The sequence below is a fragment of the Polypterus senegalus genome, chromosome 1 (assembly GCF_016835505.1).
Source record: "Polypterus senegalus isolate Bchr_013 chromosome 1, ASM1683550v1, whole genome shotgun sequence".
NCBI classification, from domain to species: Eukaryota; Metazoa; Chordata; class Cladistia; order Polypteriformes; family Polypteridae; genus Polypterus; species Polypterus senegalus.
Window position 1 is genome coordinate 101,864,366 of NC_053154.1, and position 16,467 is coordinate 101,880,832.

Genomic DNA, 16,467 nt, shown 5'->3' on the forward strand with positions numbered 1-16,467 from the left:
GTTTGGCTGTCATTTAATGAAGAAAAGAATCAATTGAGAGAACTGAATCCTTAAAAACACATCTATTAAAATAAAAAGGGTTAGAATGAAAACCTGCAGCCACTGCGGCCCGGAGTTCGACATCCCTGTGCTACACCACACTGCCTGCTGCACATTAGACCAGATAAGATAAGATCAGTAGGAAGCCAAGGCTGACCTTTCACACTAATGTTGGCTAAAATACTGGAAGTCTGAGTTTTTGTTTCCATATAAATTCTTTATTGGGTTTTAAAAAAGCATAGCATTACAATAAATACTTTAATGTCAATTAAACAATGTGATCTTTATTTTTTATCCTTCATGATATTCACTTCCATTTTACTCTTGATTGCATAAGAAAGGTAGCTGCTGCAACATTTAAGAAGAAAGGCTGCAGTGACTTAAGCCAATAAAATAAATAAATAAATATCTTCACATAGATGGTGCCAAGCCTTTTGTGACAATATTTACATGACATGTCATCTCGCAAGAAAACTTCCAGCAGGAATCTTCAATTTTCTGCACAAATTTTCTGCACAAATAGCACAGGGCAGTGCATCTTGCCTCTGTGCCGGTGGAACATTTAACAATTGGGTATCATCTGATTAGCAACTGGCGTGGCATTCGTCCCTTGTGACAAATAACCACAAATGACAGTCGCGGCCAGTGCCGATTAGTGACTAAATGGGACGCCTACATTTTCCCGGAGATGACAGCAAAGGCTGGCACCCCGAACCACTTCAATGGCTCCTTGACTCATAAACAAGTCTTCCGCACAGTCTGCTTGTGTTTAAGAGTCCATGTCCAGGGCTAGGTTGTCATACTGATGTTGCGATTCAGCCACGTGTCTTTTAGGCCCATGCATGCGGTTCAAATCCACAAGGGTATTGAGTGGTAGACCCACTTCCTCCTGGCTTCTAGGTGGAATACTGAAAAAGTGAGTGTGGTAGTCGAGCATAGACGGCTTTATGATTGGTGACTGTAGCGGCCTGTGGTAGATAACCTCCTCTTGGGGTCTATAAGCACCCGTATTCCAGTTAGGGAGGTACATTCCTGGGACGGAAGCAAAGCCTTCATTCCTTTGCAGGGTTGAGTCTTTTGCTAGAGTCTTGTGATTCTGGCAGCAAATGCACTGATTCCTGGAAAAAGCAAAGAGAAGTATGGAAATTAGATCCATCTTGCTAATGGACACCAGAAGCAGGAGTACTTCTGCTGCTTTCATGGTGCGTTTTTCTCACCCTTTCATGAAGATGGCTGTCAGTATCAGAGTAAGGAAGATAGTGGTGAGAATGCAACCCATTGTGATCTTGAGCCACACTGAAATAAGAGATAAAAAATCAAATCAGCCGAGGCAGACGAGCTGGAAATCCATTCACTGGGCAACAACTTATTCAGTGAACACAAACATGCCACTAAGGTATTTAAACAAATACTTACACTTGTTGTCAGGCACTTGGGTGAAATCAGGCACTGAAATGCAAAGAGGGGAGCACACATTAGTGATGTTCACTCCAATGAGTGCCTTACTTAGCTCCCTGGGTCTGTCACATCCCACACCTACTATACACCTGGCTAAATAACACTGCGTCGGTGGCCATACCATGATGTTGTTGCACATTTTGCCCCTCTGAATCACACTACATATTTCAACACAGCAGTAAGTGTCCCATTAAACAATTTCCACAGCGTAAAGTTCTTTAACACGTAAACTTTCCTCCTCCCACAGAGTGTGACACTAAAGACTCCGCCTTGCGGCACTGTTCACATCTTTACTTCTCTGCCCAGTCTGAGTCACACTCTCACCTTCACACCTCTAAACGTCACATTCAACACCTTCACATCCCAGCCCTTCCATTTCTCCACCAACCACACGTCACACTAACAACCTACAATACGGGTCTCTCTGCATTCCTCTGTGCCACACACGTCACACCCCACTTCACTGTTGAATGTTCACTTCGGTGTACCTGTTTGGTTGTAGCAGTACGCCTCAGCAGTGTCACTGCTCTCCCGAATGCACGGGGCCAGTCTCAAGCTTCCGCCAGAAAATGACACAACAGTCTGGTTTTTGGTCCAGCCCGGGCTGTGAGAAGGAAGATGTTAGAAGTTATTCAAAAAATGGTTGGCTGCAGTCTCTGGGAGAGTGTGCTGCTTTTGAGTTTGGGCAGGCAACTCTGGTGAGCCTCATAATTTATCTGATGTCCCATTGGACTGATAAACTGTACTTGGTTTTTTTGTGGTCTGGAAGGGCCTGGAACCACCATTAAGGCAAATTAGGTATTCACATAGGGCACCGATCATAAGGGGTGGGGGGACCCAGCTGCATGGGCTTGGCCACGGGCACAAAATCACCTAGCACTGGCACTGAGGGTTAAGGGAATGGGGTTTGCAAGACGTTTCAGAATACATCTCAGGGGCTGCGAAGAGTAGAACTGCATTATTCACCTGATAACTGAGACGTTGAAGATTTGGACCTGCTCTTCTGTTGCTAGTTGATATCCATTTGAAGAACAAAGGAGCTGGGCATCAGTGTAGTTCAAGCTCTGATTGCTGGGAAACAACTGAAAGTTTGGACGAATCACTAAGTGGGTTTAAAAGAAATGAAACAATCATTAAAGTGCTGGCATGGAACTGACAAATGCAGCAATGAAACCATCAACACTGAGAAGTCAAGCAAAATGACTCCTTTTATTGGCTAACTGAAGAGATTACAATATGCAAGCTTTCGAGACAACTCGGGCCCCTTTCTCAGGTAGGTTGTAATCTGTTCAGTTAGCCCATAAAAGGTGTCATTCTGCTTGACTTCTTATTGCATCCATAATGGCTAACATGGCACAACACCCTGCTACTGCTGTGGACACTGAAATGTTACTGAATTGCAGATTGGTGCAGCCTGTTGGGATATCACTCAGAGTGCACGACTATCAATGCATTGGAACAGAAGAAAGGTTTAAAGAGAACAGGCCCTTAAAATACTTCTCCAAACTCCATTCGCTTTACATTCTGCAAAATACTGCGTGGACTCAGATTGTTTTGATCAACTGTACACAATACTACACTACATCATGGTCCTCTGCATAAAGAAATAATTTCCTCAGTTTGGTGTGAAGTTTACCTTTAACCAGCTACCATCTGTGCCTCTGGTGTTCTTGTCAAACAAATTATTTTAGAGTAACAGCAGGTATCCACCCTGCTAAATCCCTTCATACATTTCAGTTGTGTCACTTCTCAATCTCCTGAAAAGATCCAACTCCTTCAATTTCTCCTCTTAAGTCATTCCCAGCAGTTCTATAACAAGACTATCCATCCATCCATTCATTATCCAACCCGCTATATCCTAACTACAGGGTCACGGGGGTCTGCTGGAGCCAATCTCAGCCAACACAGGGCTAAAGGCAGGAAACAAACCCTGGGCAAGGCGCCAGCCCACCGCAGATAATAAGACTAGTCACCCCTCAGTGGATTTTTCCCCATTTATTACCGAGACCAAAATCCATGCACAATACTCCAGAAGAAGCCTTATGAATATGTTGCAAAGCTGAAGGATAACTTCATATGATTTTTACTCAGAACAGCAAGCCTTTGTTCTCATCATCACTTTGAGACACTCTTTTACATTAATTTGCATTTACATTTATTTTAATCTAAAGCAACTTACAAAAGAATCATTTAGTTATCTAGTTAATCAGTGGAAACCACAGCGCACTTCACGGGAAGGACAGTCCTGTTCAGAGGTGCCACTTACATCCTTTTTGAAAGCAGAATACAGATGAGGTGGTATTGGATGCAGGGAGTACTAGAAGTCCTATATTTCCTTTTGCACAGCTGAGTACACTTTGTATCCGGGGCATCATTATGTTGCTTTCATTTACCCATCCAGCTCTGAAAAACAGACGTAAGCTAGGATAAAGCGGTGCTGCTTAGCAGTAGATGGCAGTAAGTTGGCACGGCTGCAGCTCCAGGATACTTACCTACATGTCTCGTACCCATTGTGTAAGGCCGTCATCAGCTGCTCCTTAGTTGCCATGGTTGTTCCCTGAAACTCACAGATGGACTTGGCATCTTTAAATGTGAAACCTGTATTCACCTCAGGAGATAGAATCTGATACACCTCATGTAAAGCTGTGGGGAAAGCAGAGCACATTGACTGTCTGTCGACAGCTTGCGTCCTAAATGAAGTTAAACACCTAATATGAGCAAAAGGACAGATTAAACCATCGATTCCTCACTTACAGTGCTGGGACCTTCAGAGCTAACCTGTGATCGCTCGGCACTCTTCAGTTAATAACTGTTAGCCAAACTCACCGACAGGTCTGTAGCAATAGGCACCCATTGCGCTGGTGTAGTTGCAGGGTCGCTTGATGATGATACCAGTGTTATTTGCACATTTATCTGACAAACTTGTACGAGACATAACAACTTGCTGGTCATCCAGCCATCCCCATCTGTGGAAGAGAGCACAGAGCTGAACCGTTTTGACAAAACGATGTTGGACAACCTAAAATCAAAGGCAGGCAGGTTCTTTGCGCTGCCCTTTAAGAGCATTAAAGAAGAAATAAACAAATAGTTAACAGGACAGCCAGGTGGTCTGCTAGGAGCAGGTTAACCACTTCACACAGCACTACTTGTACTTCTTCGTCAAGCAGAAAGGTTTTAGAAATATACAACTTAAGGGACTTTGAATTTCCAGAGCTATTTTTAATGATATTCGAATAAAACTGTGATCTTGCAGCTCTCAATTCTCTTGCATATGCCTTCTGATGTTCTCTGTAAAATTATGAACAGTGAGTCCTGAGGCCTGTAGACGTCGCTCAAGAACACGCCAAGTTGTCTTCATCTTCCGCAGCTCACATGTATACCAGGGGGCTGAACGTGAGAAGCAGACAGTTCTATATCTGACAGGGGCATGGAAGTCAAGTAGACTACTGAGGGATTGGTTGTAGAAGTCAACTGACTCAGTGACTGAGGAACATTCAACAGAGGAGAGATTCTGAAGATCTTTGCTCATAGTATCTGGGTTGATCTTTTTCAAGTTTCTGTAACATATTTGTCACTTTGCTTTTGTGGGGGAACAAGGGAGTGACAGCTCCATCGAAATGACCTTGTGGTCAGACACCCCCAGATCATACACAAAAAGGTTGCTAATAGGTACAGAGTTTGTAATAACCAGATCCAAGATATGCCCTCTGGAATGTGTGGGAACATCAACATGCTGTTGAAGATTAAGGCAGTCCAGTAGTTGTAAAAACTCAACTGCCAAATGGCAGGAGGGAGTGTCTACATGAACATTAAAGTCACCGAGTATAATAATGTCGGCAGAAGTGGTACAGATGGATGTAAGAAAATCATGCTACTCAGAGATAAACATTGAATTTGGTTTATGGGGTCGATAAATAAGCAACATCGTCATGTGGAAAGGGACTTTACACTTAAATGCAAGGCATTCAAATGAAGACAGTGTAGGCACAGTGAGGGGAGACAGATCCCGTTGCTGTCGAAATAATACAGCTAAGCCACCACCACGTCCAGTACTGTGGGCTTTCTCCGGGTAGCTATAACCAGAGGGACAAGCTTCATTTAGTGCTAAAAAAAACCTCTGGCTGATGCCATGTTTCCGTTATGCACATAAATTCCAAGCCTTTGTCCATAATATGATCTTGTATAAGGACTGATTTATTTGTGAGAGATTGTGAATTAAAAAGTTCTATTTTGAGCATTTTTGGTGTAGTAAATTTCTGTAATGGCCGTAACACAGTGAGATCCACTCCGCGTTTTCTGTCCTGCTTGATGGATTCCGTCCTCGGAAAATTTCCGAAGCTGACCGACAGAAATCTCGTGGTGTTTCTCATGCTACAAACACCTGGAGTAACATCGCTCTGATGACGTGTTTGATGAGCGACAGCGGTCCATACAAAGGAATTGATGAAGCAGAACAGCTAGGTTGATGGTAAACAAACTTTCGCCGAGAACTTCTGTGGATATAGCGCGGTCGACGCAGAAGTCCGAATTCTTTTAAGGCTGCAATGCACGTTGGAATGGAATAATTGTTATGACTTAACTGCGGGATGGTGTATTTTAGCTTCATGCCGGTCGCCGGAAAACTAGCAAAAACAAGCTAGCCACGCACCAAACGCCGAGATACAAAAAATAACTGCAGAGGCCGCGAAACCAGGCTCAAAAACTCCAATGTATCGAGACCACAGAGCAGACGTCCAAGAAAGCACTCAACGTCTTAGCAGCGCTGAAAAAACGCCAAAAAAAAAACCAAACAAAAGGTAAAAAACTAAACTAAAGTTTAAAAAACAGCGTTACTAAAACAGTCCGTATAAAAATAAAAACAGCAGCAGCAGCAGGAGAAGCGGCGAACAGCAAGCGCCAGCGTCCTCTCCCTCCCTTAGATTTTCAAAATCTCAAATGATACCCAGGAATGGCTACAAAAAACACAAAATCAACATACTGAAATTTCTTTGGATCGGTTAGCTTTCCCAATCACTTTAGGACACTCTGTGGCTTACAGATAATTTAGTCGTTTGTTGCAAACCGGGAAGTGTGACAGTGGTGAGGTCTGCGGTAGGAGCGACGGATGCATTCAGCGTGGAGGTGGGATTACATCAGGGATCAGCTCTGAGCTCTTTCTTATTTGCAATAGTAATGGACAGGTTGACAGACGAGATTAGACAGGAGTCCCCGTGGACTATGACGTTTGCTGATGACATTGTGATCTGTAGCGATAGTAGGGAGTAGGTTGAGGAGAGGTGGAGATATGCTCTAGAGAGGAGAGGAGTGAAGGTCAGTAGGAACAAGACAGAGTACATGTGTGTAAATGAGAGGGAGGTCAGTGGAATGGTGAGGATGCAGGGAGTAAAGGTGGATGAGTTTAAATACTTATCAACAGTACAGAGTAATGAGGATTGTGGAAGAGAGGTGAAAAAGAGAGTGCAGGCAGGGTGGAATGGGTGGAGAAGAGTGTCAGGAGTAATTTGTGACAGACGGGTATCAGCAAGAGTAAAAGGGAAGATCTACAGGACAGTAGTGAGACCAGCTATGTTATATGGGTTGGAGACGGTGGCACTGACCAGAAAGCAGGAGACAGAGGTGGAGGTGGCAGAGTTAAAGATGCTGAGATTTGCACTGGGTGTGACGAGGATGGACAAGATTAGAAATTAGTACATTAGAGGGTCAGCTCAAGTTGGATGGTTGGGAGACAAAGTCAGAGAGGCGAGATTGCGTTGGTTTGGACATGTGCAGAGGAGAGATGCTGAGTATATTGGGAGAAGGATGGTAAGGATAGAGCTGCCAGGGAAGAGGAAAAGAGGAAGGCCTAAGAGGAGGTTTATGGATGTGGTGAGAGAGGACATGCAGGTGATGGGTGTAACAGAACAAGATGCAGAGGACAGAAAGATATGGAAGAAGATGATCTGCTGTGGCGACCCATAACGGGAGCAGCCAAAAGAAGAAGAAATAGTTGCAAACCGGGAGTGTGGCTCTGGTTAATCAGTGGAAGCTACCGTGTACTCCTAGGGAAGGACAGTCCTGTTTGGAGGTGCCACTTACATCCTTGGGTCTGTGGCCACTCCTGTTGTTCTAACTCTACTCATTTATTTAAACCATTTGTAGTAAAAAGTACATCAATAAAACAATTTTAATAGTAAATAGCACTTTGACTAGAACTGGGGTTCTAACTTGTGTCAAATGCTGCCAGCCCATCTGTAATCATACAATGGATTAAGTGAGTTACTGTATGTTACGTTAACATTAAACCTTAAGTGACACATCATCCAGTTTTGGCTGCCAGAATGTGGCCCGACTCCCACCGATGTGGAACTGGATAAGTGGGTTACAAAATGGATAGATGAATGGGTAGATATATATTGATTGATATTTGTTTATTCATTAAATAATCTCGCTGTTATAAAAAAAAAATCTTGCAACAAAACATGATCTTTGGAAGAGAGACAAAGAGACACTTTCATGTCACAAGTCACGTCATACTTATAACCTTTGGAAGCAAGTCCCGCGATAGACATGCAGAGCAGGTTAGAGATAATGGAAATAGGAAAATTTAAAAGTCTCAAAAAAATGACAGAAATATTAGCACAAAAAAACTGAACATATTACTTGGTGAAATAATGGAACAGCGAAAAGAGATTGCATAGTGTTTGAGGATGTCTGGGGGTGAAACAGGTTTTTAAACGATTGCAGCGCCGCACGACATTCAGATCATATGGCACAGCAGGAGCAGCAGCAAGACAGCAGCTGATCGAGAAAAGAGGAGGTAAAATTAAACACCTGTTGCTTGGCTTGTTTCCCATTGTATTACCGTTTAAGAGGGGTTTCGGAGGAGCGGCCACGTCTCCTTGGGGTGCGTTCAGCCCCCCTCTTCACAATGGGGTGTAGCCCTCTAGTATTAGTAATAATTGTTATTAATTGGTATTAATTATTACCTAATAGACAGCACAGTGGCGCAGTGAGTAGCGCTACTGCCTCGCAGTTAGGAGACCCGGGTTCGCTTCCCGGGTCCTCCCTGCATGGAGTTTGCATTTTCTCCCCGTGTCTGCATGGGTTTCCACCGGGTGCTCCGGTTTCCTCCCACAGTCCAAAGACATGCAGGTTAGGTGGACTGGCGATTCAAAATTGTCCCTAGTGTGTGCTTGCTGTGTGTGTGTGTCCGTGTGCCCTGTGGTGGGCTGGCACCCTGCCTGGGGTTTGTTTCCTCCCTTGCGCCCTGTGTTGGCTAGGATTGGCTTCAACAGACCCCCGTGACACTGTTGTTAGGATATAGCGGCTTGTAAAATGGATGGATGGATATTACTTAATAACTATCAGTTAAGTGCTGAAAAAATAATTCTAACAAGAATAATGAAAATGAACAATAGTATTTTCATAATAATTCTACCATAACATACTGTCTGCTACACGATGTACTAATAATACTAATGGCATACATCCATTCATCGTCTAAACACACTTAGAAAATTGAGACAGAGCCCATCCTTGCCCAATGTCGGACCCCACCCTGGATGCCGTGGCAGAGCGCTCTCACTTCTGTATATCTTTAGGATCGGTTTGAAGAGAACGTGCCAACTCCACAGAGGAGTGACCAGGCCGGGGTTCAAACCCAAGTCCCCAGGCATAAGCAGAGCTGACCAATTCCCAACACTGCCGCCCACATTAAGTACATGTATAAGAGAAGTGATGTCTTTGTTATGTCATAGCAACATCATTTAACTTTTAAATATAAATGTGACCCACTTCAAAAATATCTGCTAAACCTTTCTTTTGCTCATTTGATTCCCCCTTTGAACGACTTTGTCATGAAGAAAAAGAAGATACCATCACATGAAAATTAATTCACATAAAAAGAGTCTTAGTTAGCTTTTCCCATTTTTTAGTAAGTAGACCAGTTTTTACAAAGGCAGACACAGCACCACCTTATTGTCACCCTTTTTCTTCATTTAATAGTCACCGTTATGTTCGTCAGATTTTTTATCACAAAATCCATAAATAAGTGACCCCCACCGTGATCTTTTAGCATCACCAGGTACATCATTTCAGAGTCATGATGTTCTCAGCAAAGTACATAAGCTGTCCTTAACCATTCAGAAAGTGGCATTGTGCCCAGTGGTGCTCTTACCTGCAAGTCTGAAAGCCGCCTTTATAGGCAGTGGTTACGTTTTCCAGCGTTGCCATTTCTGCATTCTGGGAATGGCAGTATTCTTTTGCTTGAGTGTAGTTCAGCTTTAAGCCACTGGACTGAAAGACTCCTGACACAACTACAACAGAAGGATGAGGCAGTGAGCAGCAAGACACCTCAATCAATGGGACCAACAGCAGCTAATTTAACAGCGAGCTGCACACACACATACAGTAGAAAACAGACAGGCAGCCTGGTAGTGACAAACAATGAAGTACATGTTTATAGTGCAAAATAATACACTCGACCACAAAGAAGCCTCACCTAAGTCATAAGCTGTCACTGCGCTGACCATTAGGGCCACACACACCAGTGCTGTGATCACAGGACTCATGGCTCTGCAATGTTGTCCCACTTGCTTGTTCTTCAACTGCTCTGCAGCTTTGCAGGCTTGAAGATTTTATATGGTTGCATTAATTGGCCTGAGGGCGCCAGGAGGTTCCCTTACGTCAAAAGGCGTCACTTTTGTCCTGCGCCCTGCATACCTGAACAGCAGTGACAGTAGTAATGAAACATTAATCACAACCAGTTAGTGAAGGTAAAGAAGCAAAAAAATAAATAAATAAACAAAACCAGGAGAACACACTTTAGTTTCTATAGATGACAGTGTATTTTTCTGAGTTTCACTATGCTAATCTGAACCCTGCTTTCCCATCTCGTATTTCTTCTGATTATCCAAACCTCCTGAGCGCTCTTGCCTGGGACAGGAATGTGGACACTTGCACAACGTGCTCCTTCCACTCCCTCAGCTCCGGTATGACAGGCGTGTGGTGACACAGTGCTCTTTCCAGCCCTACAAATGACACACTGAATTGTTCCATACGTAGTGCAGCTGATACAAGAGGTGTATCTTAGGAGAAGATAAACAGCAAAAACAGTCTGTACCAAAATATCAAACAGAAAGGGAATACATGGAAACAGCTTTACCCTCCAGCTATCAACTCCCTCACCCCACTGATAGTAACACTTATGGCGGAGTCTAATCCACAAGGGGGATACATACATACATACACACACACACACACACGCACGCACACACACATATATATATATACACACACGTGGACAAAATTGTTGGTACCCTTCAGTCAATGAAAGAAAAACTCAAAATGGTCACAGAAATAACTTTAATCTGACAAAAGTAATAACAAATAAAAATTCTATTAAATTTAACCAATGAAAGTCAGACATTGATTTTCAACCATGCTTCAACAGAATTATTTAAAAAAATAAACTCATGAAACAGGCCTGGACAAAAATGATGGTACCCCTAACTTAATATTTTGTTGCACAACCTTTTGAGGCAATCACTGCAATCAAACGATTCCTGTAACTGTCAATGAGACTTCTGCACTTCTCAGCAGGTATTTTGGCCCACTCCTCATGAGCAAACTGCTCCAGTTGTCTCAGGTTTGAAGGGTGCCTTTTCCAGATGGCATGTTTCAGCTCTTTCCAAAGATGCTCAATAGGATTGAGGTCAGGGCTCATAGAAGGCCACTTTAGAATAGTCCAATGTTTTCCTCTTAGCCATTCTTGGGTGTTTTTAGCTGTGTGTTTTGGGTCATTGTCCTGTTGCAAGACCCATGACCTGCGACTGAGACCAAGCTTTCTGACACTGACCAGCACATTTCTCTCTAGAATCCCTTGATAGTCTTGAGATTTCATTGTACCCTGCACAGATTCAAGACACCCTGTGCCAGATGCAGCAAAGCAGCCCCAGAACATAACAGAGCCTCCTCCATGTTTCACAGAAGGGACAGTGTTCTTTTCTTGATATGCTTCATTTTTCCATCTGTGAACATAGAGCTGATGTGCCTTGGCAAAAAGTTCAATTTTTGTCTCATCTGTCCATAGGACATTCTCCCAGAATCTTTGTGGCTTGTCCACATGTAGTTTGGCAAATTCCAGTCTGGCTTTTTTATGATTTGTTTTCAACAATGGTGTCCTCCTTGGTCGTCTCCCATGAAGTCCACATTGGCTCAAACAACGACGGATGGTGCGATCTGACACTGATGTTCCTTGAGCTTGAAGTTCACCTTGGATCTCTTTAGAAGTTTTTCTGGGCTCTTTTGTTACCATTCGTATTATCCGTCTCTTTGATTTGTCATCAATTTTCCTCCTGCGCCACGTCCAGGAGGTTGGCTACAGTCCCATGGATCTTAAATTTCTGAATAATATGTGCAACTGTAGTCACAGGAACATCAAGCTGCTTCGAGATGGTCTTATAGCCTTTACCTTTGACATGCTTGTCTATAATTTTCTTTCTAATCTCCTGAGACAACTCTTTCCTTCGCTTCCTCTGGTCCATGTTGAGTGTGGTACACACCATGTCACCAAACAACACAGTGACTACCTGGAGCCCTATATATAGGTCCACTGACTGATTACAAGATTGTAGACATCTGTGATGCTAATTAGTGGACACACCTTGGATTAACATGTCCCTTTGGTCACATTATTTTCAGTCTTTTCTAGGGGTACCATCATTTTTGTCCAGGCCTGTTTCATGAGTTTATTTTTTTAAATAATTCTGTTGAAGCATGGTTGAAAATCAATGTCTGACTTTCATTGGTTAAATTTCATAGAATTTTTATTTATTATTACTTTTGTCAGATTAAAGTTATTTCTGTGACCATTTTGAGTTTTTCTTTCATTGACTGAAGGGTACCAACAATTTTGTCCACGTGTGTATATATATATATATATATATATATATATATATATACACACAGGTGCCAGTCATAACATTAGAATATGACAAAGTTGATTTATTTCAGTAATTCCATTCAAAAAGTGAAACTTGTATATTAGATTTGTTACACACAGACTGATATATTTCAAATGTTTATTTCTTTTAATTTTGATGATTATAACTGTGTATATATATATCTATATACATACATCTATCGTCCTAAGTACAGGGTCACGGGGGTCTGCTGGAGCCAATCCCAGCCAACACAGGGTGGAAGGCAGGACGCCAGCCCACCACAGGTCACACACCCACGCACTAGGGACAATCACCAATGCACCTAACCTGCAAGTCTTTGGACCGTGGGAGGAAACCGGAGTACCCAGAGGAAACCCATGCAGACACGGGGAGAACATGCAAACTCCATGCAGGGAGGACCCGGGAAGAAAACCCAGGTCCCCTAATTGTGAGGCACTATACTAACCCTATACTACCACTATACCCTATTCTTGCCTATGTTTCCTTGCATTAAGCTATTATAGGATAACTGCCCTAATGCTGGCCCACTCACACTTTCCCACCTGTTCCTAGTTCCTCAGCCCTCTCATCTAACATTCCACAACTAGGTAGAGTGGATACCACAAGCTATTTCACCTAATTAAGCAGCACCCTGTCTTTAATTCAAGGCGGTATCTGTAGGACTTGACCTCCCCACCTCTGACTATTTGGGACACAGTAAATAGGCCATTGTTTGACTCTGGCACTACTTCTATGGATTTATTACCACAGACTTTTTGGGATGCAGCTGGTATAGAAAAGCATATTCTTAAAGTTGATGATTTGCATTTATTCAAATAGAATCATGAGTATATATGAAAATAAGCATTATATCCTGGTGCACATTAGTTTAGTAAGGGTTACAGGTGGTCTTAGACAAGGGATGGTGAACTCCAGGCCTCTAGTGCCGCAGTGGCTGCAGGTTTTCATTCTTACCTTCTTCTTAATTAGTGACTAGTTTTTGTTGCGGATTACTTCTTTTAATTAACTTGACTTAGACCCCATAGTTGTTTCTTTTTCTTTAATTAGCAGCCAAACAATAATGAGACACAAAACACGCCACCACATAACCAGCTCCCCTGTGCCCATTACACAATTTCTGAAATTAAAGAGAGGTGATGGTCTTGGTAAGGTTGATCTCTCAGGTCACCAAAACATTTTGACAGTGCTCTTAGAAAGAACAGAAAAACAATAGGTTTTCAAAATGTGTGCTGTGGCAGAATGACAGCCGCAACAAGCCATGGAATTAACAGCAAAAAATGGCTTGTGATTGGGATGGAATAGGTTGGAGTTTGAAGCCCCAGTTTAGCTGGTCATCTGTTAGCTAATTTCACATCTCATTTCTGCTTTGCTGTCATTTAATGAAGAAAGGAATCAATTCAGAGGGCTGAACTCTTATAAACAGGGCTATTAAAGTGATGGGGAAAAAGTTAATTAGCAGTGAAAACTGGTCACTGATTAGGAAAATGGTTAGAATGAAAACCTGTAGCCACTGCAGCCCTCCAGGCCTGGAGTTCGACACCCCTGTCTTAGACCAAGAATGAGTTGATTACGATCGGCCACAACTGATTTTAGCATAAAAGACCAGCTTGCCTGCCCTTTTACTTGCATTGTTTTGAATTTCAGTGAATTACGGACATGGTGCTCTTTCAAGTAGGTGAGCTAACAAGCAGCTAGATTTTGTTCCAGGAACACAGGTGCTGGCTCTTCTGCCTGACAGAGATCAAACAAGTTTCTGTAAGCATTCAAGGCTTAATTATGGGAACACTATAGGCAAGCGTTCATATTAGTGCATATACATACAGGTTAAGTTTATATGTCTGTGCCTCTTTATGAATAATACTACTAATAAAGTTACAGAAGGGTATATTAAACCAGCTTTAAACTGTGTAAGAATTCATTGTTATGGGCCTGTACATTTATTTCAAGTAGTGAAGAGGCACCATGCCAAGTGGTCTGCAGCTTAGCCCTTATCAGTGAAGCTGCATGCTGCCACCTAACTGGTACGCCTGCCTATTATGTCAGCTCTGAGAGATGCTAGTGCAACAAGTAAACATTAAATTATTAATTAAGCAGTCCAGTTTTTAACAGGTTGGTTCTACCAAGTCCAAAGTAGTGGTGAGAACTAATTAAGCAAAGGCCCTCAATCTTCAACAGCTCAGGATTAGGAAGGAGTGATAAGGTGATGCTCAAATACGTCCTTTGAGCCAAAGGGATTTTAATGAAGAAACAAATAATGACGGGTAAATTGTTATGAAAAAGTTTATGATGACAGGATATAGATTTCGAAAAAGTCTGCAACACCTTTTGATTGTTCAGAGAAAAGGTGCTGAGCGAGGTCATAATTATTAGAAACCCTGTAAAGCATATGATGGGAAATCGTGAGAAGTACTGTAATAAATCTGAAGGTCATGGAATGCCCAGGGCTCAGATCATCTGAACTGGGACCGTGTGTGCATCACGTAATAAAGCTTGATTCTGCTGCCTGTCCTGAGACTCCAAGTGCCTTCTTTGGGGCTGAGGGTGCCAATGCCTGCCTGCCTGCTTCAACACTAGAAGAACACCTCTTCTACTGACTCATTCTCCTCATACAACTCCTTGCAGCCTCCTGCACGACTGTCCTCTAAGCCTTGAGCAGAACAATGACCCTAAATTCAGTGAGAGCGATACACAGGATTTCTGGCCTCACCTGATGCAACCTTTCACCGTTGTCACGGCTGGGCGATATCTTAAGACTTTCAGGTTCTCTCAGCCCACTGTCTAACTACCCAAAGCGTGATCCATCCAGAGCAGACAAGCCGAGTTTCCAATTTTGCACACCTCACCATTTGTGTCTGTCTCCCGGAGCTCCGTCCTAGCCTCTGGATCAGCTTCAGCCTTCTTCTAATCACTTTAGAGTCAACAGTTTTGTTGTGGAGAAAACCTTTTTCAGAAAAAACGCACACAGAGCCTCTGGATGCCCAATCCGAATAAGTTTTTATTGCCAAATGCACAAAGCTGACTCAGTTCACTCAGTCACAACCTAATGTCCATCATCTGAACGAAACTTGCCCAGCGACTGAAACTTGCTTATCGACCATTTCCCATCATTAAACTGGAATAGGGAGGATCCACACATTGATACTTCTACAGATTTATTTAGGCAGCTGAAACTCTTGAGACAATAGCACTAAGTTTTCTTATAGTTCACACTATCCATGGCTTGTCATCACCGAGCAGACACAGGCCTGTACCAAGCTGCAAGTGGCCTTGAGATGATAAGCACAGACAGCTTTCCAGCTGTTTTAGGGAAGAAATAAAATGCAGACACAAGCTTTTAACTTTATTAAACTCTTATTATTAGTAAACTCTAGGTTATATAGCACATTTTATGTTAACTTAGCCCCCCTCTTCACAATGGGGTGTAGCCCTCTAGTATTAGTAATAATTGTTATTAATTGGTATTAATTATTACCTAATAGACAGCACGGTGGCACAGTGGTAGCGCTGCTGCCTCGCAGTAAGGAGACCTTGGATTCACTTCCCAGGTCCTCCCTGCATGGAGTTTGCATGTTCTCCCCATGTCTGCATGGGTTTCCTCCCACAGTTCAAAGACATGCAGGTTAGGTGCATTGGCGATCCTAAATTGTCTTTAGTGTGTGTCCTGCGGTGGGCTGGCGCCCTGCCCAGGGTTTGTTCCTGTCTTGCATCCTGTGCTGGCTGGGATTGGCTCCAGTGGACCCTGTGTTAGGATGTAGTGGGTTGGAAAATGACTGACTGATTGACTAATCAAACATTTTAACACAGAACACAATTAATTTGTATATTCAGATTTTCCATATATATATTTTCTAAACTAATGGTCTATTTAGCACTCTCTCTCTCTCTAGGTTAAAATCTCAACAGCTGCATTTCTTAGAACAATGGCCTGTTTTTCTCCCTCAAAAAGTATACACAGTGTCCTTGACTGATGTTTTAAACTGAGCAGCAGGAAAAAAAGGCAGGCCTGTCTGCAAACAAAAAGCCAGCA

General features: G+C 42.8%; 1 protein-coding gene across 1 annotated transcript; it reads right to left on the reverse strand.

The window, feature by feature from the left end:
* Positions 1-293: 293 nt before the first annotated feature.
* Positions 294-10,576, reverse strand: LOC120530201. The gene is made up of 10 exons (XM_039754480.1): positions 9,977-10,576; positions 9,653-9,791; positions 4,324-4,463; positions 3,990-4,140; positions 3,764-3,900; positions 2,464-2,599; positions 1,986-2,101; positions 1,456-1,488; positions 1,257-1,335; positions 294-1,157 (listed from the first exon to the last, which is right to left on the reverse strand). The coding sequence occupies exons 1-10, from the start codon at positions 10,044-10,046 to the stop codon at positions 809-811; spliced, it is 1,350 nt and encodes a 449-aa protein (XP_039610414.1). The 5' UTR covers positions 10,047-10,576; the 3' UTR covers positions 294-808.
* Between the last annotated feature and the right edge of the window lie 5,891 nt (positions 10,577-16,467).

Excerpts from the sequence above, each read along its gene's own strand:
- LOC120530201 (XM_039754480.1), bottom strand. The coding sequence starts at position 10,046 with ATGAGTCCTGTGATCACAGCACTGGTGTGTGTGGCCCTAATGGTCAGC. Across the intron at positions 4,464-9,652 it reads GGCGGCTTTCAGACTTGCAG|ATGGGGATGGCTGGATGACC; the intron begins GTAAGAGCACCA and ends TCTCTTCCACAG. Across the intron at positions 1,336-1,455 it reads CCAAGTGCCTGACAACAAGT|TGTGGCTCAAGATCACAATG; the intron begins GTAAGTATTTGT and ends CTCTTATTTCAG.